This window comes from Phascolarctos cinereus, unplaced genomic scaffold (assembly GCF_003287225.1).
Source record: "Phascolarctos cinereus isolate Bilbo 61053 unplaced genomic scaffold, phaCin_HiC Scaffold_4;HRSCAF=312, whole genome shotgun sequence".
In the NCBI taxonomy this organism is placed as follows: Eukaryota; Metazoa; Chordata; class Mammalia; order Diprotodontia; family Phascolarctidae; genus Phascolarctos; species Phascolarctos cinereus.
This window is the reverse complement of record NW_027555847.1, coordinates 236,174,785-236,198,336: the sequence shown is the minus strand read 5'-3', so window position 1 is coordinate 236,198,336 and position 23,552 is coordinate 236,174,785. Positions and strand designations below refer to the sequence as shown.

The window sequence follows — 23,552 nt, the reverse complement described above, 5'->3', positions numbered from 1 at the left end:
ATTGCCTGAACTACTGCCAAGTTCATGCCAACTAGCATGCTAGCAAGAGTACAGATATGTCCCTTGGATTTCCTTCTGCTGAACTTTCCATCTCCTTCCTTGGAATGTATTTAACAGAGAATACAGTCTCACAGCAAGTCAAATAACTGGGTGAAGTTCCTATACTATGCCAAAGGGATAAACATAAACAGAGTGAAACTGGCATGTGTGATGCACATCCAAACTAGTATCACAATCACAGAAAATGGGAGCACTGGCAGGGAGCTCAGCAGCTGGCCCATCCAGCCCATATAACAAAGGAATCCCCCAACTACAGTATACCCTACAAGGGACTGTCTGGGGCAAACCTTGCTCCTTGCAATGATATCTAATACTGAGAACACTAAGGGCCCACCACTGTACATAGGAAAGGAGATGTCCAATGCCAAGATAACAATTAAGAAGGGGAATAAAGATCTCCTAAGCAAAGAAACAAAAGCATTTAAGAGTCCATTAGTACTATATGGCCAGGTCGATGATAAACTCAGCTAAGAAAAATATTTTTAAATGGGCTAGAAGTAATTCATAGCTACAGAAACACTTTGCAATGATAATCTTCCTTGACCACATATCTCCTACTCAGCCAGTGAGGTAAACAGACAAACTTTGGTACTTGGCAACTTTTCTTCTGATGTGTGACCACTGGCATTCATCAGGAATGGGAAGAAAGCAGGATGGAAGAAAATAAGGGAATCAGAGACAGGGCAAACAAGAGTGAAGGAATCTCTGGGGATGTGTTGGCACACAGGTCAATGTTTGTTAAGTGGGAAAATTCGATGGGGGAACAATCTAGCTTAGTTGAACTAGGCACAAAAAAATCAATTAAGGTCAGAACTAGAACTAAACTCTAGACTTCTAGGATGGGCTCCAACCACAGTGGTCCAATTCTAAGTTAATGTCTAACATAAAACATACCTTTGCCTTGTTTTAAAATAACTCTTAAAGAAACAAAAATCGTCTTGTTTCTGAGGTCTACTATTTATAGGGAATATTTTAATTTCACAACTCAAGAATCTAAACTGTAAATTAGGGATATTGTTTTAGATATTGTTCAGAAAAAGGACAGTGTACTGGCTTTAAGTAGAGGGAAAAGAGGAAGTGGGTCATGACATTAATAGACTGAAAACATAGGTTCCTTCTAGAACACCTAGAAACCATTTGATAACTTAGGCTGGGCTGCCTTGGGAAGCCCCAAACAAGTAAGCATGCGCAACAAACAAGGCAATTACCACAGGTCAAAAATAACTTTCTGCACTAAGCGTTTCAGGACACTGTCATGAGCTACTCTCACTAGTTCGGAAGTAACCAATAAGTGATAACAGCTTGAAGGAGATTTGCAAAGTCCTTGAAACTCATCATTGTTTGAAACAAATAACTGGCCTACATTTCAGAACAGCAGCCTTTGGGAGTTAAAATATTCACATTATATTTTGTGACAAGGTGAATAAAAACAAGTTACCTGTTTAGATTTGCCCTTTTCAGAACATTTTGCTTTTTTATCTTCAGTAACTTTCCAGTATACCTGGTGGGAGGGAAAAAGAGCCAATTTCAGTAGATTTTAACCTTTTTTTAAAGACCAGCGGCAGTATAATGAACAACTCCAAAAGCATATAGTATGAACAAATGCACAGACAACTGCTATTAACCTTCAGAATACTGCTTTGTAAAAACTGAATTTAAAATGCCAATTTCATACCCATCACTATGAATAATCCTGGAGTTGGATAAAAGTACTAATTATGATGTCTATTTTTAAACTACTTTCTTTTGGTGATGGTGGTAGTAGCAATTAAATTTCATTAAAAATTTTCTGTGTTTTATTAAATATAATAACAGCTAAATTAGAAAGATTAAATAGCTTTAAAGTATTGAAAAAATAAAATGAAACAATATAAAATTTCTCTCAAATTTCTAAGAATTCTCTTACATCAAACTTCTCCCTGCTCTCTTAATAAACCAAAAATAATATAAATGAAACATCAATAAAAAGCAACTGAAATCAGATTAAACATAATGACCATCCTTGATCTTGTGGAGCAGATCATAAAACAAATCTCCCTCAGAATGGTAGAGAGATGGAGTACTAAATATATACTGTCACATATGGTTGGCTTTGCTGAACTCTTTTTGTTTTATTTTTGCGGTTGTTTTTGCTATAGAGATGGGTTCACTGAAGAAAAGCTATATCAGAAAACGAATATAAAAATAAAAAAAGAAAAATCAATGAATTTTAAAAAATCATCAAAATATCTCAGTATAGAAATAGAAAATGCAGGTTTTTATTTTGAATATCTGTTAGTTGTGGTTTGTCCTTCATTCTCAAAGAGGACCATGACATCAGGAAGATGATGCCATGACTTGCAAGCGAACTGGATTTAAGTGAGGGAGGGCTGTGCAAAGTCACCAGCCTCACTTTCTCCTCTGAAGCCATCTGGGTCCAATGGCTAGATAACAGATGAGGACAACTGGATGCAGTGGGAGACCTCAGCGTTTTTTTATGTTAGGCAAAATGTCATGAATACTAAGCTTTGCCTTGAAAATAGTTCATCGAATTTTACTCAGAATATGAATTTTTTTACTTTGTTGTTATTCAGTCTTGCCTGACGCTTCATGATCCCATTTAGGGTTTTCTAAGCAAAGATACTGGAGTGGTTTGCCATTTTCTTCTCCAGCTCATTTCACAGATGAAAAAGTTGAGGCAAACAGGGTTAACTTTGCCCAGGGTCACATAGCTAGTAAGTGTGTGAGGCCAAATTTGAAGTTAGGAAGTTGAGTCTGATGCTATAATCACTTTGCCACCTAACTGCCTCCAGAATGAGCTGAGTTTTGCAATTGCTTACTTCCAAGAGGCAAAAATTCTTTCATTAATGCAGGGGAGTCCAATTTTAGACATAAGCCAAAGTGAGGCTGAAGATAACCACAACAATTTCTTTATACATGATGAGGATTTAATCCAAGAAGAATGAGTCTACTAATATCATGATGCAAAAAGGAAAGACTTCCAAATACATTAGAAGTAGTTTCCACTAGATATCTGGTGAACTTTGACCAAATGGAATAAAACTTTTAAAAACAAAACATGGTTCTAAATAATCACTGCATGTGATATAAGTAGACAAAAATCAACTTGTAGGCAAAAGCTTAAGTTTGTTGCCTTCCAAATTATTTTACTGGAAGACACAGAGCAGAAGATAAGTAAGATATACTATTTGTAATAGCTGACTTTTCTTTGCAATATTTCCTAATTGATGATAAAATTGACTTTTTCTCCCAGTGTTATGAAAAGAGTAAAGAAAGAGGTTGGATTGGATGATTTCTAAGGTCTCTTCTTCTAATTCTAAAATGCTAGGATTCAATATTTTCAGGTGTATTTTGTACTTTGAAGTATTTTCATACAAGTACTTTATAGGAAGTGCAAAGATCTTCTGCAAATCATTAGTTATTAGGTATTTTTCTCCCCACCAAAAATGTTATCTTCAATCAGCAAAAGCAGATGGTTTCTACAACATGCCTTGATGGCCTGGTTTGGTAACACATGCTTGTAATCCTTATGATCAGGGAGGCTGAGGCTGGTGGATCTCTTAAGCTTGGGAATTTTGAGGTGCAGTGAGTTAATCTGAGTGAGTATCGGCACTAAGTTCAGCACCAATATGGGAAGCTCCCAGGAGCAGAGCTACCAGCCTAAAGCCCAGGTCAGAAATGAAGCTGATCAAAATTCCCTGCCTATCAACAGTGGGACTGGGCTCGTGAGTAGCCACTGAATTTCTAGCCTGGGTGAGAGAGGGATATCCAATCTTAAGAATTAAAAAAAAAGTGCCTCATGATCCTTAGTTCAATTCTTCAAGGTTTTAAAAGCCATTAGAACATTTACAAAATTATTTTCATTACTGAGATATACTGAAGCCAACCTTAAATACAATTAGATAACATGAAAGTCTGGATGTCATGAAGACAGAAATAATTCCAATACAAGATAAGTATCTTCTTTCTGGCATTAAAACTCATGATTAGGTGGTAGTATAAAATAAATGTGAGTTTTAAAATGAAGAGATTTTTCATTATTGAATTGTGAATTTTCAAGTGTTTTTGCTATCTCCCTTTAATATTCCTTCTTCCTTAATTCAAAGAGGAATCATGATCTTAAGGATGTCATCCACCTAACCCCCAAGTCATACCAGCATCATAATAATTACTCTAAGTAGAACTGGGGCAAAATACATGACTGGAGACTGTAAAAAGAGGTGGGCTGGTCACGTTTATAACAGGAGATAAGAGATGGAAAGTCAGAATGGTATGGTACATTGATAAACTGAGATATTAAGAGAACAAGAGCAGGGTCACCTACCAGCATATTAAGTAGATTCTCTTTGGAAAATCTATGGCAGATCATGGATAAGAAGAGTTAATATGCATTCTTCCTCTACAAAATTCTTGTATTTACTTATCTGTGCACACATCCCATACTCCCAGTAAAATGCAAGCTCCTTGGTACTGTTTATGTATTTGTTTTTCGAGCACAATGTCTTGTACTCACACTAGGTGCCTAATATTTATTTCTTGACTTGATTTTAATTGAATTGAAATATATGCATTTGGTATATATTTCCACATTGGTATATATTACCACATTGGTAGAATGTGGAAAGAAAACTAAAACGGGAAACAAAAATGTGTCCATACCTCATGCTGTTTTTCAGCAATGTTAAGTGAATTCACAGCAAAAATCACTTCTCTGGCTCCTATGTACAAAGTGTCTTTTATTTTGCTTAGCAACAAAGTAGAATAGTTTGAGATTCCTGGCTCCTGAAAATGTATAAGACGTACTTCTGTGAAGGAGGGAAAAAAAAATTACACAACCCTGAGTCAATAATGAGAATATTTTCAGTACAGGTAATAATTTATTTTGGGCATTTTACTGATGCTATTTCAAAAGCAATACCTTATGGGCAGCTAGGTGGCACAGTGGATAGAGCACCGGCCCTGGATTTAGGAGGACCTGAGTTCAAATCCGGCCTCAGACACACAACACTCACTAGCTGTGTGACCCTGGGCTAGTCATTTAACCCTATTGCCTAACAAAAAAAAAAAGCAATGCCTTAGTCTAATTAAGACACTATGAAATAGCAACAAAAGACCTATACTGGATTTGTCTCAGGATTAGGTCACTAGTGTAGAACGCTAAAAAGGTGACTACTAAGTAAGAGGTAATTCTTATATCTTGATAGGACAAACTTGGCATCTTGATTGTTTAAAAACTGCCAGCTTTCATGGCTAATATATTTGACCCAATTCTACTTTCCAGGTACTGGGTTACAGTAAAAAATTTATAACCCAACCTCATAGGATTATAGAATAATAGTTTAGAAGGTACTAAAATTGAACTGGAAGGGATTTTGGGGGCCATCTTGTTCAATTTCCTTATTGTACTGATGAAGAAAATGAGGCCCAGAGAAATTAAATTATTTGCCCAAGGTAACACAGTAAATGACAGAGCCTGGATTCAAAATTAAGTGCTTTGACTCCAAACCCAGCAGTCTTTCTACTATACCAAACTTCCTCCATTGAATCTTGGTAACAATTTAAATGTAAATTGTTAACTGAAAATGTCCTTTATTAGAGTGGTTTAGAAGCAAAACACCACACATTTATCCGGGAAACTTCATAATAACAATTATCCATTTAAATTTTGTCTAGCTAAGGTTTTTTTGTTTGTTTTAACTGACTACAGTTAGTCAGTTATGGTACCAAGAGCTTCACTTTGAGGATCTGCATATCCACAGGATAATAGGATTATGGATCTAGTGCTAAAAAAGACCAGACAGGCTTACACCTTTCACAAATGAGAGAACTGAGGCCCAGGGAGGTTAAACACTTCACAGAGGTAGTAAGAATTAGAAATAGGGTTTGAATGCATGTCATCCAAGACTCTAGGGCCAGTGTTCTTTTTACTGTACCATGTCATCACTTAAACATTTTAATTCAGTATTTTAAAAACCAATAAAAACAAATACCATTCATTTTCCATCTATATTTACTGCCAAGGACAATAGTAACAGTTATATAAAAGATAGTTTTATAAAAGAAGAACCAGTGCCATTTTCCCTCCTGAACTACTGGCCTCAAGTAGTCAATGTCTCTTGGATTTCCAGAGCATAAGAGTTCAATAAATACTGCCTATTTTTCCCCAATTTTGTTAGTTAGGAGAGATGTGTAATAATTTCCTTACTGAAAGAAGTATCCCTTCTTTTAAAATATCTTTTAATACTGAGATCACTGTGAACACAGCTTTTTAAGGGTGCATAGAGATCCATGTCATTGCACTGTTTTCTAGTCAGCATTATTTCATCTTCTCCACCAGCATGGTATGAGACATTTTATTAAAACCTTTGTTAAATCCACTCTATCATGAAATAGTAGATAATAAAATGATCATTGCCCTTGTGAGGCATAAACTAATGAGTAACCAAAGAAAACAATTTTCATAAAGCTAAGATGCTAATGATAAATTTAAGGAGTTAGACATCATTTCAATGTTCTAATCTGGGAGTGGGGAACCTGCGACCGTGAGGCCACATGGGGACCCCTAGGTCCTCAAGTGTGGCCCTTTGACTGAATCCAACTTCACAGAACAAATCTCTTTAATAAAAGGATTTGTTCTGTAAAACTTAGACTCAGTCAAAAGGCTGCACCCGAGGACCTAGAAGGCACATGTGCGCTAAGGCCACAGGTTCCCCACCCCTGTACTAGTCCACAGAAACATGAATGCTTAGAACTGTAATTTTCCTAACACAGCAGCAAAAAATATGACAATGAACACTGTTAATTACTCTTAGGTTTCTTTTTGTTGTTAACATCAAACCAATGGCTATACAGTTCCATTTACAAACCAAGATACAGATAAATTTTTACTCTGTTTAAAAAATAACAATAAGTAAGATCTTATAGAGAAAGATCTCTAGGAGCATATCTTTATTACTAAATCTGAAAATTAACTTTAATAACTTAGCTTCCAAAGCATAATACATCATAATAGATCTATGACGTGAAATTACAATTATTACTAATAGGTTTTTAAATGGTATTCTTCTAGTCATGATTTCATACAATGATAAATTTGAAATACAGCAGGAGACTGACCTTGCAATTAATTCTAATTGAACACTTAATGGTTACCAGCTTAAATGACCTTAATAGCTTTTTAGTTAAAGGCTTAATGTTTAAGTAAATAAGCACTCAAGTGAAAACCCAGCATTAGGTACCAAAAAACAGTAAAAATTCTAAATATCTCTGTCCAAGTTTTATTCTTACCTCTCTGCTCCCAAGTGATTCTAGGTATTGGACCAAAAGCAACTGTTGTTCCAAATGACAAAACCAAAACTATGAAGAGTCCATTTAAAGCCATATTAAGCATCTTCGTGGGGTGGTAGCTGTTGAACAGCTGCAGGAGCAAATGTCTTCAGCTTATTGTATATCACTGGGAAAAATTGTTGAATGCAACAAAGTAAGAATTAATAACATGCAAATAAACTCATAAATGGAGGTATCCAAAAGGTTATTTCTCTGAAGGAATACTCCTTTTCCAGCATGACAGATGAAAAGAAACTCCACACATGGGGTTCTTCTTAAATATTATGTTGTCTTTGAAGAACATTCTTCTCCACGGTCTTGACAGAAAATGCACCTGTAGAGGAGTGAAAATGAAAGTGGTTAAAAGACTAAAATCATGAAGTAATCATTTCTGCTTTTCAAGTTTTTTTTTGCTCTTTGAAAATTTGAGAAATATTTTCTTATGGCTTCCTTCTTGTGAAATCTGTTGTAAAAAAGCTTAGCAAGTACAGGGAAGAAGGATACTTACAGTGTGGCAAGCTCAGATCCATATCAGTGCTCACCACTGTGAAAAGATTGGGAATCCCTGAACTAGAAGGGTACAAGAAAAGGAATTCTCTGTCCAACACGGAGAGATTCTCTGCTGCCAGACTCTGAGAGAAGAAAAATCCAAGATCTTAATGCCTTTCTGACCTCACTAATCCAATACCTCAGAGTGCAGTGGAGACCTACAGAAAGAGGCTTATGGATGATCAATAAAAGGACTTTCCCGATTTTCTAAGTGGCAGTGAAATTAAAAGTTGTGGAAATCATTTCGGTTGTTTCTCTTTGAAATATTCTCTTTTCTATTCCATTAACATTGCTAATGTCAGGGAGAAAAACCAGTCCTAATATGGTATATATAACAAGGCAATTTTGGCAAAAGAATGGATTGTTATAAAGACATATAAATTGGTAAGCTATGAGCTACCAAACATTTTGTATTTAACCAGGCTTTTATGCATTCTATCTACAGGAAGACCATGTAGGCAGAGAGCTTTGCCTATCTACTCTTCTGCCAAAGATTCCTGAAAGCTGAGTCAGGAAAGATAAAAATTGCAATTACAGAGATGTTGGAGGAAGAAGGGTATTTGGTTCCCATTCCCCTTCTCTATTTCCTCTGTAATCAAGTTAAACAGGTGGTTCTGTAGTTTTCTCTTCTCTCTTCTCAGTCAGTTCATAAATGTTCCTTGAGATTAAATTAACAGGGATACACTATACTTTCGACAAGAAGCTTCAAAATGAGCAGAAAAGAAAAAAAACAACTTAGTCATGCTGTGAAATTAGTCTCAAACAACTGTCACATAATTTATCTTTTACATAATCATAGAGTTTAACAGTTAGAAGGAAATATAGTAGTCACCCAGTCTAACTGATCCTCAAAAGGAATTCCCAATATAATAATATCTTCACCAGGGGAATCATTCAGACTGCTTCAAGACCTCCAAAGACGGGAAACCAACCACCTTTTGAGGCAGTCCATTTCACTTTTGGACAGCTCTAATTGTTAAGAATTTTTTTTAACATCAAGACTAAACTTGCTTCTTGAAGACTTCCATCTATTGCTCCTAGTTCTGCCTCTTGGGCCAAACAAAACAATTTTAAACTCTATTCCATATTATAGCCCTTCAAGGACTTAAATGTTTCCCTCTTTAGTCTTCTCTTTTTTAGGCTAAACATATCTAGCTCCTTTCAAATGATCCTCATATAACATGGACTCAAGGTCCTTCATTCTCCCGGTTGCCCCTATCTGGATACTCTTCAGCTCATCAATATCCTTCTTTAACTGTAGTGCCCAGAACTGAACATGGTACTTCAGATGAGTTTTGAGAATGGCACAATACAGAGAGACAATCACCTCCCAATTACTGGAAGCTATACCTTTCTTAATAAAGCCAAAGATATTGTTCAGTCATTTCAGTCGTGTCTGACTCCTCATGACCCCATTTGGGTTTTCTTAACAAACATAATGGAATAGTTTGCCATTTCCTTCTCATGCTCATTTTACAGATGAGGGAACTGAGGCAAACAGGGTTAAGTGACTTGCCCAGGGTCACACAGCTAGTAAGTGTCTGGCGCCAGACTTGAACTTAAGTATTCTAGATTCTAGGCTCAACAATCTATACACAGGCCTTGCTGCCCTGAAGTCAAAGATAGCAGTACTTTTTCTGGCCACCACATCAAATTGTTGACTCATATTGAGTTTTATTTTTTTTAAAGAAAAATATATTTACTTCAGCATGGGGCTCCACAGCCTCCTTCTTTGCTACCATCATCCCTCCTCCCCACTAGGGACAGCTACTTTGTCTTGTGGCTATGACCTTGGTTATATACCCCTACCCCCATACTCTCCCCCATGCCCCACATCTTTATGTAGCAGAGTCTTCATAATAGCAGCACACTCTCAAGCCAGTCTCACTTAATATAGCAAAACCTTGTTTTTAGGGATTTTAGGCATTTGTGGTAGGAGGAATGGACATCTAACTCCACCATCTGAGGAACATCTGGGTACCTATCAATCTGGGACCAGATGATACTTGTTGGGGTCTTCTTTTTTTACTGGATAACTGGAGGTGGACAGATCAGTCTTCCAGATAGCCTCTATCTTATTCCACCTTTGTTGAACAATCTTCAGAACTTCAGAACACTATTCATGCTTTGCCATTGGGGGACTGTTTGGGTTGTGTGCCACCAGCCCTGATGAAATGGACATATTTCTTTGATACTGCTACTATTGCTCTTTTCTTCTGCTTTGCTGGGTTGGCTATAAGAACTGCAGTACTCAGGTTCAGATACCATTCCCCTTGCAGCTGGGAAAATAAGGACATCCACTTGCTTCAGATAATCTCCTCAGTCCTGGTCCAGAACTTTCTGCTTTTCTATCCAAGTCTATAGCCTGCGGTTCTGACACTTGTCTGTTTTTTCTAGAAGGATGTAAAAGTTTTGAACATCATCAACAATCCCAGTTTTTCAGCTGGCTTCTATGTGTTTGATTACATCCTGCCTTATGCACTGAAATGTCTTATAGGGGCTATATTTGTGGATCAGGTACCAAAGCGTGGTGATGTCTACGTAGAGTGTTTCAATGATCAGATTCTTGGTCAGGCTGTGTAGGTGAGCCAAGAAGGACTGAGTTCCCAGAAACCTCATTTGAGATCAACAAATTCCTTCTCTGGTCCTGCACATCCACCTTGTACTTCTTCAGCAGAGAGGCCAGTCTTCCGACTGCCACATTAAATTGCTGACTCATATTAAGTTTGCAGTCCACTAAAATCCCAAGATCTTTTTCAGAACTACTGTCTACTTGGAAGATTTTTTTTTTTGCATTCCAGTTTAGACTAAAGAATATTTAATTTGATTTTACTAGATTCAGGCAAAGGCTCTTGACCAGTGGTGTTAAATAGAAACAGATCCGTTCAGGCCATAAATGACTTAGAAAATACAAATTAACATTATCTATGTTGTACTGTATTTTAATTTATTTTGTTAAACATTTCCCAATTACATTTTAATCTGGTTCTGGCTGTACTGGCTCACATTTGATATCTCTGCTTTCTACTTTCAAGATATCCAAACTGTCATCAGTGTGTTAGCTATTCCTACCAGCTTGGTAAAAACTGAAATTTCATGAATATTCCATCTATGCTTTCAACAAAGTTATTGGGGGGGGAACATTAAACAATGCAGGGTCAAGAAAAGATTCTTGGGATATCCCACTGTAGACCTCCTACCTTGGTGGCATTGAACTACTGTCTGAGTCTGACTACCTAACCAGTTCTGAATCCAAAAAATATTATTGTCTCGGTAACATCGCTTCATCTTCTCCAACAGCAGAGCATGAGATACTTTATTAAAACCTTTGTTAAATCCAAACAAACCATAAACACACACACATACACACACACATGCACACATAGAGTGTATTTCTCTCAACAAACAGTTCAGTAACCCAGACAAAAAGGAAAAAAGATTAGTTTGGCATGATCTGTTCTAGCTGAATTCATACTAGCTTTTTGTACATGAGGAAGTGGCAACAATTGAGCAAGCTGATGAAGTCTGTGTATATGTGAAAACCCATTTATACTGTAATTACCAAAAATGACTAATATGTAAAAATTTTAGGATATTGTATGAAATATACTAGACTATTCTTGAGTTTCCCTAATATTTTGTCTAGATATTTTAAAATCTGCTTAATGTGCTTTACTTAACCAAGTTTTTTTTTTAAAAAACACTATTAATCTTTGATAAAGATTGAGTACGTAAGAGAGGTTAGATAACTGCCCTGTTATATAATTAGAGCTGGGCTAATCTATAGAGAACCCCTCAATTCTGTCAAGTGGTTATTAGAAGATTTCATTTGGATGATTCTCAGCCTCCTTGGTTTTTGTTTTTTATTTTATCCTATATAGCAGATGTTTTTAAGCTAGGTTCAATGAACTTTTAAAAATATACATAATAATAATTGTATTCTGATATAATTGGCTTACTTAGTAATTTTATATATTTTATTTTATGTATTATTTGGAAAAGAAGTTTCACAGGCTATTACCAGGCTCCCAAAGGGGTTCATGACACAAAAATGTTCAAGGAATCCTTCCTTTAAGTGTGCTTAACTACCTTATATTTAATATTTTGTGGTTTTATTCATAAAGTTCCTATGTATATCTGTAGCTATGTATATATCTATGTATGTATATATGTAGGTAGGCTCTTAAATATTTTGTTTATTCTATAGTAATTTTGAATGGAATTTCTATTTCTATATCATCCAATGAGTTCTTTTGGTAGAATACAGAAATGCCATGGGTTTATTTTATATCCTGCAACTTTGATAATAATTGTTTCAATTAATTTTTTAGTAACCTCTGTGGGGTTTTCTAAGTATACCATCATAGTGTCTGCAAAAAAAGTGGTAATTTGTTTCTTCTTTATCTATGCTTATTCCCTCAATTCCTTTTTATTGTCTTATTGCTATACCATTATATAACATTTCTATAATGATAATGAACATCCTTGCTTTGTCCTTATTCTTACTGGAAAGGGCTCTAGTTTATCCCCATTTAATATAATGGTGGTTCTTGGTTTTAGACATATATTATTTACTACGTTAAAGAAGGATTTATTACTATATTTTTTAGTTTTTCCCCTCAATAGAAATGCGTTTCACATTTTGAAAACTGTTTCTATGTTTACTGATGAAACCATATGATTTTTGTTGTTCTTGTTAATAATTCAGTCACTTACATTTATAAATTTACTAAAATTAAACCATCTCTGAATTCCTGGTTATAAATCTATAGTACGAAATCTTTATGATAAATTGCAGTAGCCTCTTTGCTTGTTTTGACTCTCCTTGGTTTAGGTATCAAGTCCATATTTGCAACATTGAAAGAACTAGGTAAAATCCTTTCTTCTATTTTTATAAATGGTTTGGGTAATACTGGAATCATTTTTAAAAAATATTTCATAAAAGGCACTTGTAAATCTATCTAGTCTTTTTATTTGAGAGACATTTTGTATCTTTTCAATTTCTTTTTCTAAGATTAGGCTGTTAAAATTGTTTATTTCTTGTTCTGTTACTCTAGGGTATTTTCTATGTTTGTAAACATCCATTTCATTTAAGTTGTCAGTGTTATTGGCATATAGTTGAACAAAATAGTTTTTAATAATATCCTTTATTTCTTCTTTGCTTTTTTTTTAACTTCTTTTTTGATACTGCTAATTAGGCTTTCTTCATTCTTTTTAAAAAATAAAATCATCCAGTGGTTTATTTATTTTATTGGTTTAAAAAAAAGCAAGTTCCTAGTTTTATGTATTAATTCAATAGTTTTTAACCCAATTTTATTAATCTTGTTTTATTTTATGATTTCTATTTTGGTGTTTAAGTGAGGTTTCTTAATTTATTGGTTTACTATATTTTTAGTTATATGCCAAATTCAATGATTTATTTTCTCTTTTGTTAATGAATTTATTTAGAGATATACATTTTCCCCTAAGGACTGTTATGGCCCCATCCCAAAAAATTTGTAATTTTTTATCATTGTTGCCATTTTAAATGAAATTAGTTATTATTTCTATGATTTGTTCTTTGACTAATTAGTTCTTTAGGTTTAAGTTATTTTGTCTCTAGATTATTTTTAATACTTTCTTCAGTGGCCATTTATAATTTTTATTTCATTACATTCAATGAAGGATGTGTTCAATATTTCTGCTCTTCTGCATTTGAAGCTTTTAATGTCCTACTAAATGGCAAATTATTGTAAAGACACTTTCTACAGTTAATTTTTGTCCTTCCTTTTCCATGCTATTGACTCTCTCTTGCATACCTCTCATTTCTTTTCCCATTTTTTCTTCTATCTCTCTCATTTGCCTTTTAAAATTTTTCTTGAGCTCTTCTAAGAAGGCCTTTTGGGCTTCAAACCAGTTCATATTCCCTTTTGAGGTTTCTGATGTGGATTTGTTGACAATGTTGTCCTCTTCAGAATTTCTGCCTTGATCTTCACTGTTCCCTTAATATGAATCTATCATATGTTTCTTTTTGCTTGTGGTGTTTACTTATTTCCTGTCCTTTAAAGAGGCTGAGCTCTCCTACTGGGGAGCAGAGGGCACTGCCCCAAGCTTCTCATGTTGGGAGCCTAAGGCCTGGTCACTGGCTTTGTGTTCTGGGAACTCCAATGTTGGCAGTTGGAGGCTGTAGAGTTCTGGCAGCTTACCTGGTGTTGGGCTGGAATCAGCAATGCTGGAACTCTAGAGGCAGGACTGGCTAGTCTGGCCCCTGGAGATTGCCTGCTTTTCCTTCCCTTTCACTTTTTTCAGCACCTTTCAGATGGATGTTGCAGGGTGTTTATCCACCTGGGGCCCTTTCCAGCGCTGCTCCCCTTAGTTTTGCTGAGGTCCCGGGAGCCCCAGCTGCTGCAGAATGCTGAGGCATCTGCTAGTTTTCCATGCTGGTTTCCACCAGTTCCCCAGCCCTCACTGAGACATTCGGGGGTGCAGGTGTTAGTGTTTGCCTGCTCCAACACCTGGGTTTCAGGATCTCCTCCTGGTATGCTGAGATGGGGCTTTCCGCTAGCTTGCTGGGACGCCTCCCATTCTGTACTGCTCCCCTTCCCCCAGGGCAAGAGGGGCCTTTCCCATTAATCCCTCAAGCAACTTGGGCTACTGGACTGCTACACCCCATCTTTCTTCTGGTTCAGCTGTTCCAGAGTTTTGCCTTGGGCAATATTTTCTGGGCTTTCAGAAGTTAATACAGGATTGTAAGAGTGACTTACTTCTTACTCCGCCATCTTGGCTCTGTGAAGACATTTTCTGATCACACATTTTAAGTTTCTCTTTACTCTTTATTTTCTCTCTACTCCTATTTCCAAATTTCTACTCAGCTCTGATCTTTTCATCAGGAATGCTCAGAAATCTTCCATTTCATTAAAGGTCCATTTCTTTCCCCTAGACTTCTAGGTCATGTGATCAACAAGATGATGGGCTAGAAATTTCCTCTAGTTTTCATGACTTCTTAAAACTCTCCAAAATAAGAATTATATACAAGAAGTAAGCAATTGTAGGTGTCTCCACAGTATAAACAAGAACTTTAACAAAGAACTCACAGCAGAGGAAGCTAATCCCTAAAATGCATACCCTATCCCACCAGCTCCCACAGTAGCACAATCTGACCCATGGATATGTGCTTCAGCAATTCCCTTTCTGCTGTTGCAATCACTGTTGTGCCTCCATGAATAGAACCTTGCCTCAGGAATACAGGAATCAGAGTCCCTAGAAGTAAATTCATCAAGAACAATGGAAGATATGGATTGAAGGAAGAGATATGATAGTCGACAGGAACAAAAACTTTCATTAGGAGGGCAAGGGGTATTAATGAATTGAATAATTGGGGGCACAGGACAATTTTTATCACTGAACAGTATTTCTATCCTCCCTGTGTCCTACAAGAATTGATACTTCTAAGAATGAGGCACAACAGAAGGAAAACGGCAAGACCTACAAAAAGCAGTAAATGGAAACTTTAGAAGAAGGAACAAAAAAAAAGTGCCTTAAAAGCTTTATTCTATAAGGAATACAGAGACTAAAGAAGAAATAATTAAATATAATGGCCATGAATCTAAAAATAAAGACCCAAAACAGAAACGGAAGAGAAATAAAAAGAACCAAAGAAAGAAATCCTTTTTCTAAAAAGGTTAAACTCTAACAAACAAATCAAATTGGAGAGGAGGAGAAAAGGCATTTAACTTGACTACTTAGGGGGAGGAAAACTTAGGTAACCAAATATAAGAAAGAAAGAAAAAGGAATTAATAAGTGAAATATGCCAAAATTTGGGGAAAAGGTGACAAATAGGAGGGGAGATGCTCTAGGGTGAGGAAAAGAAACTATGTAGATCCTTAAAAGTAGATTAATCTAAAATTAACTGAAGAGAAAAAATACTTTCATTGCAGAGGGAAAACAAAAAAACCTAATTAAGAAAAAGAAACAATATTAGAGATAAATGAATGCAAATATAAAACTCTGATAATTTTTTATGTGAATGGATTAAACAACTTTAATAATGAATGTATTAAAACCAATAAAATGAAACAGAGTGACATATTGAAAAAGAAAACAAAAACCCACAATCTGTTCTTTTGTAGGAAATACATCTAAAAAGCAAAGAAAAACACAGAATAAAAACCAGGGACAGGAACAAAATAGACTATGCAACAAATGAATTTTTTAAAAAGCAGGACTTGTAATCATACTGTCAAACAAAGCAAAAAAAAATCATACCATAAAAATGCTAGCAATAGTAGTAAAACAAGAGAAAAAAATTAAATAAGTATAGGTAAAGAAGAGATAAAATTATCTCTATTTGCTGATGACATACTATTTTACTTAGAAAAACTTATGAAATCAGCAAAGATAATAATTAAGACAACAGCTTCAACAAAGTTGTAGAGTACAAGATAAATTCACAAAAATCAACAGCATTTTTATATAAAAAAATCATGGGACAAAAACAAAAGAAAATCCAATCTAAAACAACTATAAAATGCAGAAAATGTTTAGGGATAGATCTACCAAAATACATAAAATACTTCCTGCACCAGAGTGGCAGAGGAGAGAAAGGGGTATATTCAAAAGATGTTATAAGTTAAATTGACAGGTCTTGGCAACACAGTAGGTATAGGGTACGAGAGAGAGTAAGGAATAGAGGATTACACCTAGTTTGAGAGCTTCAGTGACAAAGAGGACAGTGGTACACTCGATAGTTAATAGGGAGGCTTTAAGGAGAAGAAAGTTTGAGTGAAAAATAATGAGTTCAATTTTGGAAATGTTGGGTTTAAGATGTCTGCTGGACATTCAGCTCAAAATGTCTGAAAAGCAGGTGGAGATATGAGTTTGGAGGTCATCAGAAAGATTAGGGCTAGATAGGTAGATTTAAGAATCATTAGCACAGAGCTGATGAGATCACTTAGCAAAGTACTATAGAAGGAGGAGAGAAGACAGCCTCGGACAGAGCCAGTGGGACACCCATGATTAGTGGGTGTGACCTGGATAAAGGTCCAAATGAAAGAGACTAAGAAGAGGTCAGATGGAGAGGAGGAGAATCAGGAGAGAATGGTGTCCCAAAAATCCAGAAAGAAAGAGAGTATAAAGGAGAAGAGGGTGATAGGTACCATCAAAGGTTGCAGAGAGGTGAAGAAGAATGAGAATTGAGAAAAGGCCATTAGATTTGGCAATTAAGAGATCACTGGTAACTTCAGAGACAGCAATTTCGGTAGAATGACGAAACTGGAAGTCAGATTAGGAATCAAGGGGGATTAAAGGAGTTAAGAAGGCACACATTGTAGGTGGCTTTCTCAAGGAGTTTAGCCACAAAAGGCAGAAGACAATACAGGATAATAGTTAGAGTGCATGGAAGGATCACATGAGGTTTTTTGAATATGGAGGAAACAGGGGGAGGTTTATAAGCAGTAGGGAATGGGTGAGTAGACAGGGAGAGAATGAAGACAAGTGAAACAGTGGGGATAACAGAGGGAGTAATCTTTTGAAGGGATAATGGGATCACTTGTGCAGGTGGAGGAGTTTGCCTTGGCAAGGAGTAGAACCATCTCTTCATGTGAGACAGAGGTGAAGTAGGAGATAGTGGCAGAAGGCATCTGAATGAAATGAGATAAATAGGATGGGAAGAAGAGAGAGCTGTTGGCAAATGGTCTCAATTTTTTCAGTAAAATATAAGGCAAGATTTTCAACTGATGGGATGGGGAGAAATGAGAGGTTTAAAGGAGAAATGTGCTATTTTGTCTAGTTCTAAAAAGTAACTCTTTGACAATTTGATTGGAATGACACTGTATATTTAAAATTAAGTATAATTGCCATTTTCATTACATTGGTACAGCCCAATGAATATCTCTCCAATTATGTGAGTCTGAGTTTATTTCTGCAAAGAGTGTTTTATATACTTGTATATTCATATAGTTCCTGTATTTTGGAAGGTGGGGTCCCAAATATTAGATATATTCTGTAGTTATTTTGAATAGAATTTCTTTTTCTATAAATTCTTGCTGGGTTTTCTTGGTAGTATACAGAAAGGTTGATGATTCATGTGAGTTTATTTTATATCCTTCAACTTTAGTTGTTAGTTGTTTACATTAATTTTAATGGACTCTCCAGAGTCTTTAAGTAAAACATCATATCACTCTGCCTCTGCTTATTACCTCAATTTCTCTTTCTTGTCTTATTGCTAGAGGTGGCATTTCTATCTAAGGTGACAATGGATACCCATGTAAGACTGGAAGAATAGGTGGCCTTGTCATCTGGTAAGAATGAGAAGCAACAGATATACAGCATAAGTGCTGTCCTAGGATTTTCAAGATATCAAAAGAACCAGAGGAAGACCTATAGTACACTGGGTAGATACTTAATAAAGAATTTCTGGAAAGACAAGAACAAGAACAACAAAGGAAGAGAAGCTGTGGAAGGGGAACAATCTGCTCTGATGGAGGAAAGTATGCAGAGATGAGATTCGAGATCCAACTAAGCACTAGTGTTCTTCATTATGTGTCATTAAATTCTGATTCTGGAAACTTATATTACCTAAATTGAAACAGTGAACAATGATTTTCAGACACTGGATGCTTTCCAAAACCATTCTCACCTTTACACTCCTCTCCCCAGAACATTCTCTTGCTTTTTTCTGTGACTGCACTTCATTTATAAATTGGGAAGATGGAAAAATGGATAAATCGAGGAGATGAACTTGAATATATAATTTCAAAAATAAATCTGGTTTAATTTTTGTGGTATAGTTTTAGAGGCACTTACCATTTTAGATCTGAGTAATAATACACTGTCTTACAAAACACTGCTAAACCTACACTTCCATTTATACAATAGATAGTTTGAACTGTTATACAAAAAACTGAAACGTTGTATAACAAAAAACACATAAATCATTACACATACCCATTCATTTCTTACTCCTTCAAAGATACTTTATCTTAGTTTTTGGTTGATTGCCAATTAGCAATGGCCCCTGCCACCATTAAGCTTCTCTGTTTCTAAGCCTACCCCTATCAAGTTAATCTAAAAATAAGCACTTAAATGTACAAGGGGCTCTGATATTTAAAGGAACCATGCAATGATCTTTCTGTAAAGCAGGCAATTCAGACAGTGATCTGAGTTTTCTTAATTGTTATATATCATAGTCAGTTTTAGGATGATGTGGCAACTTTTAAATGCCTGCAAAAGTAGACTCTTTAATTCAAAGATGATAATGGGAGAAGTACTGGAGAATGGGAGACCTAGTAAGAGGGAATTGCAATAATCCAGGTGACAGTGACAAGGGTCTGAATTAGGGTAGTGGCTGTATGAGAGGAGAGAAGGGAGAAGATGAAAGTGGATGAAGGCAGAATTGACAACACTTGGCAAATAACTGAATATGAGGGGTGAGGGAAAATAAAGAGTCAGGGATCAATCAAATACTTAGTAAGTATTATTACTATCAAGTACTTATTAAGTGCTTACTATGTGCTAAACATTGTGCTAAACTTCTGGGGTACAAAAAAAAGCAAAACCAAAATGAATGCTGGGTTACTGGAAGGATTTATCTTTTTATACTTTACAGCAATTTATAGCACTTTCCACATAGCAGACACAATAAATGTGAAGAGGTCGTCCCCATTAGGCATACCCAAAGAGCCTCTCTTTCTTCTATTAGAATGTGAATTCTCTAAGGACAGAGATAAGATCTTTGCCTTTCTTTGTATTCTTAGTGTTCAGCAAAGTGCCTGGCACACATTAAGTCTTTAGTAAATGTTTGCTGACTGAATGACTTATGTATCCTTGACAACTGTGAATTTTAAAGACAAGGTGTAAGCCTTTGTTCTGGTATTCATTCTGGCCAGTTGATACACCTGAGCCTGGCCTTTAAAAGAGAAGGAACATGGCAGAGAGTGAAAGGGCTAATACAGAAACAGATTGAGCATTGGCATTATTTATTATGTGTCATTAAATTCTGATTCTGGAAACTTATATTACCTAAAATTGAGCTGCTCACTAGTCAGCAAATAATGATTTGTAATGGATGCTTCCTAAAACTACCACACTCCCCTTCCTAGAATATACTCTTCCTTTTTCTGTAATTGTGCTTTACTTATAAATTGGGCAGATGCAAAAAAAAAAATGGAGGAGATGGACAGGTAAATATAATTAAAATCAATCTGGCTAAATTATTGTTGCAGTGTTTCAGAGAGCCTAGAGAGAGGCCTGTTCATCCACAGCACTAATTTAGACAAACAGAGGTACCTTAAGGCAAGCAAGTGCACCTAGACATGCCTCCAGTTAGACCACAGATACTCAGGAGGACCTGAAGGAAGGCAAGAACATCACTGCAGTGAAGCAGGAGAAAAGGCACTGTTAGAAGCACAAATAGTTACTGCTTTAGAGTATAATTTGAGGTCTGGAAGAGTTATTCTTCCCTTGATTCATACTTTTTTTTTCATTATTTCCCTTGAGATTCTAAATCTTTTGTTCTTCTAAACGAATATTATTTATTTTGCCTAGCTTTTTGATTGGTATAGCACTAAGTCTATGAATTATTTTACCTATTATTGTCGTTTTTATTATACTGATGCAGCCCAGCCACGAGCACTGACTATCCCTCCAGTTATTTAGGCTGTTCTTTATTTCTTTAAAGAGCAGTTTAAATTTATATATATATATATATATATGTAGTCAGTAAACCAATAAGCATTTATTAAGTGCTTACTATATGCCAGGCACCAGGCTAAGTGGTAAGCATACAAGGAAAGGTAAAAACATTCCCTGACCTCAAGGAGCTCACAATTTAATGGGGGAGACAACATGACAACATCTATGTACAATATCTATCTATCTATCTATCTATCTATCTATCTATCTATCTATCTATCTATCTATCGTATAAATCAAAAGGAAGGCACTTGCAGAAGGTGAGATGTTAGCTAAGACTTGAAGGATGAGGAGGGCATGGAAGGCAGCCAATGAAGAGGCACAGAATTGGGAAATGGAGTAGGTTGGTCAGGAACAAGGAGGCCAATGTCACTGAATTGAAGAATATGTGGAGGGTCATAAAGTATAAGAAGAATGGCAATGTAGAAAGAAGCCAGGTTATGAAGAGCTTTAAAAAAAACCCTAAGAGTATTTTATAATAGATCCTGGAGGTAACAAGGAGCCAGTGGGGTTTCTTGAATATTGTGGTGCTGGATCTGACTTTCACTTTGAGAAGGTCATTTTGAAAACTAAATAGAGCATGTGCTTTGGTAGACTGACTCCCAAGTGTTTTATGCATTTAGTAAAACTCTAAAAGATAATGCTGTTAAAGTGCTGTACTCAATATTCCAGGAAATTTGGGAAATTCAACAGTGACCATTGTATTGCAAAAGATCATTTTATATCCTGATCCTAAAGAAGGGCAATGCCAAGGAATGTTCAAATTACCAAAAAAATTGTGCTCATTTCACATGCCAGTAAGGTTATGTTTAAGATTCTGCATGCTAGGCTTCAGCAATATGTGGATGAATAATTTGCCAGAAGGGCAGCCTGGTTTTCAAAGACGCAAAGGAACTAAAGACCAAATTGCCAACATTTGCTGGATTATGGAGGAAGCAAAGGAATTGCAGAATAACATCGACTTCTGCTTCATTGACTACAGTAAAGCCTTTGACTGTGTAGTTCACAACAAAATGTGAAGAGATGGGAGTACCAGATCATTTTACTTGTCTCCTAAGGAACCTGTATGTGGGTCAAGAAGCAACAGTTAGAATTGAACATGGAACAACTGATTGGTTTAAGATTGTGAAAGGAATATGACAAGGCTGTATATTGTCACCTTATTTATTCAACTTATATGCAGAATACATCATGTGAAATGCCAGGCTGGACAAATAAAAAACTGGAATTAAGGAATGGGAGAAATAGCCACAATCTCAGATATGCAGATGATGCCACTTTGATAGCAGAAAGTGAAGAGGAATTAAGAAGCCCCTTGACGAGGGTGAAAGAGAAGAGTGTAAAAACTAGCTTGAAGCTTAACATTAAAAAAAGATTATGGCAACTGGTCCCATCACCTCTTAGAAGGAGAAGAAAGGGAAGCAGTATCAGATTTTATGTTCTTAGACTCAAAGATCATTGCAGTTGATGACTGCAGCCATAAATTAAAAGATGCTTGCTCCTTGGAAGGAAAGCTATGGCAACTCTGGACAGCATACTAAAAAGCAGAGACATTATCTTGCAGACAAAGGTTCACACAGTCAAAGCTATGGTTTTTCCATCAGCAATGTATGTCTGGCTATGAGAGTTGGACTGTAAGAAAAGCTGAGTACTACAGAATCAAAGCTTTTGAATTGTGATGCTAGAGAAGAAGTTTAAGAGTCCCTTGGATAGCAAAGAGATCAAATCAGTCAATACTTAATTAAATTAAATCAGACTATTCATTGGAAGGACAAATACTGAAGCTGCAGCTTAAATACTTTGGCCACAAAATAAGAGGACAGGACTCACTGGAAAAGATCCTGGTATCGAGAAAGATTGAAGGCAAAAGAAAAAGGGGACAGCAGAGGATGAAGATGAGACTGATAGATAATGTCATGGAAACAATGAACATGACCTTGAACAGACTGTAGGAGACAGTGGAGGATAGAAAGACCTCATGTCCATGAGGTCACGAAGAGTCAGACACGACTGAACAATTGAACAACAATAAGTTGTGAATGGGACTTCCTTTTCTATTTTTAATCCCTAGACTTTTCTATTGTTAAACAGAAATGCTATTGGGTTTTGTAGGTTTATTTTATATACTGCTACTTTGCTAAAGTTATTAATTGTCTCAGTTTTTTGCTGATTCTTAAAGACTTTCATCATGCCATAAATGAATAAGGATAGTTTTGTTCTTTCTTTGGCACATTATTTATGCATTTAATTTTGCTACTGTCTTATTGTCATTGGTAGCATTCATTTGCATTCTATTTTTATACTGAATTCCAAAAAGGAAAGCTAACTCATACTGACTAATGCCATCCATAAGCCTATGTATAATTTTTTTTAAAAAATAGAATTAAATTAGGAGAATTGATAGAAGAAAAGAAAGTTGGAGGTGAGAAGAGAAGAGGTAGAAAGAGAGAAGAAAAGATAAATATGAATGAAAAAAAGTGCAAATGTGAGAGAATGGTGGAGTAACACTGACTTGAGGTGTTACCACTAGCCTAAATGGAATCTTTCCTCCAACAAAGAGAAAATTTTAAAAAGAGATGCGACTTATTTGCCCTTGGTAGTTTCATTTATAATGACTACCTCTCATCAAGGGTTTATTGAAATAATAGAGATTTTCAAGAATTTAATGGAAGTGAGAATATAAAACATAAAATGAAATAATCTTTAATAGTACCTTGCAGTATTTCAAACTTTCAGGTTATTTCTGGAAACAGGATACAACTTAAGAGATCTTCTTATCTGAAACAAATGGCAAATAAAATTCATTTAAGCATGCAAAAATATTCAAGCATGCAAATATGCTCAGTACTACTTGTAAAACAGTAGTTAGGGAAAAATTCTCTCTTGTAATAAAACAATTCCAGAATCCTGAGCAAAATATTATTTTTAATATAAGATCAGATTTTAT

At 35.8% G+C, this 23,552-nt stretch overlaps 1 protein-coding gene across 17 annotated transcripts in view; it reads right to left on the bottom strand.

Annotated features, from left to right (window-relative positions):
- The window catches only part of SEMA4D (semaphorin 4D), a 185,924-nt gene that overhangs the window by 60,413 nt on the left and 101,959 nt on the right, over positions 1-23,552 (bottom strand). For 14 of the 17 annotated variants that reach the window (XR_002328805.2, XM_078152961.1, XM_078152963.1 and 11 more), the window contains 4 exons: positions 23,319-23,383; positions 7,348-7,720; positions 4,720-4,865; positions 1,499-1,561 (listed from right to left, as the gene is read on the bottom strand). Coding sequence is in view for 16 of the 17 variants with exons in the window: in XM_078152961.1 (XP_078009087.1) it covers positions 1,499-1,561; positions 4,720-4,865; positions 7,348-7,450 (312 nt within the window). In the remaining variant the exon portion in view is untranslated. The remainder of the gene's footprint in view (positions 1-1,498; positions 1,562-4,719; positions 4,866-7,347; positions 7,721-23,318; positions 23,384-23,552) is intronic. The other 3 variants (XM_021009549.2, XM_021009550.2, XM_021009552.2) reach the window with 1 other exon arrangement.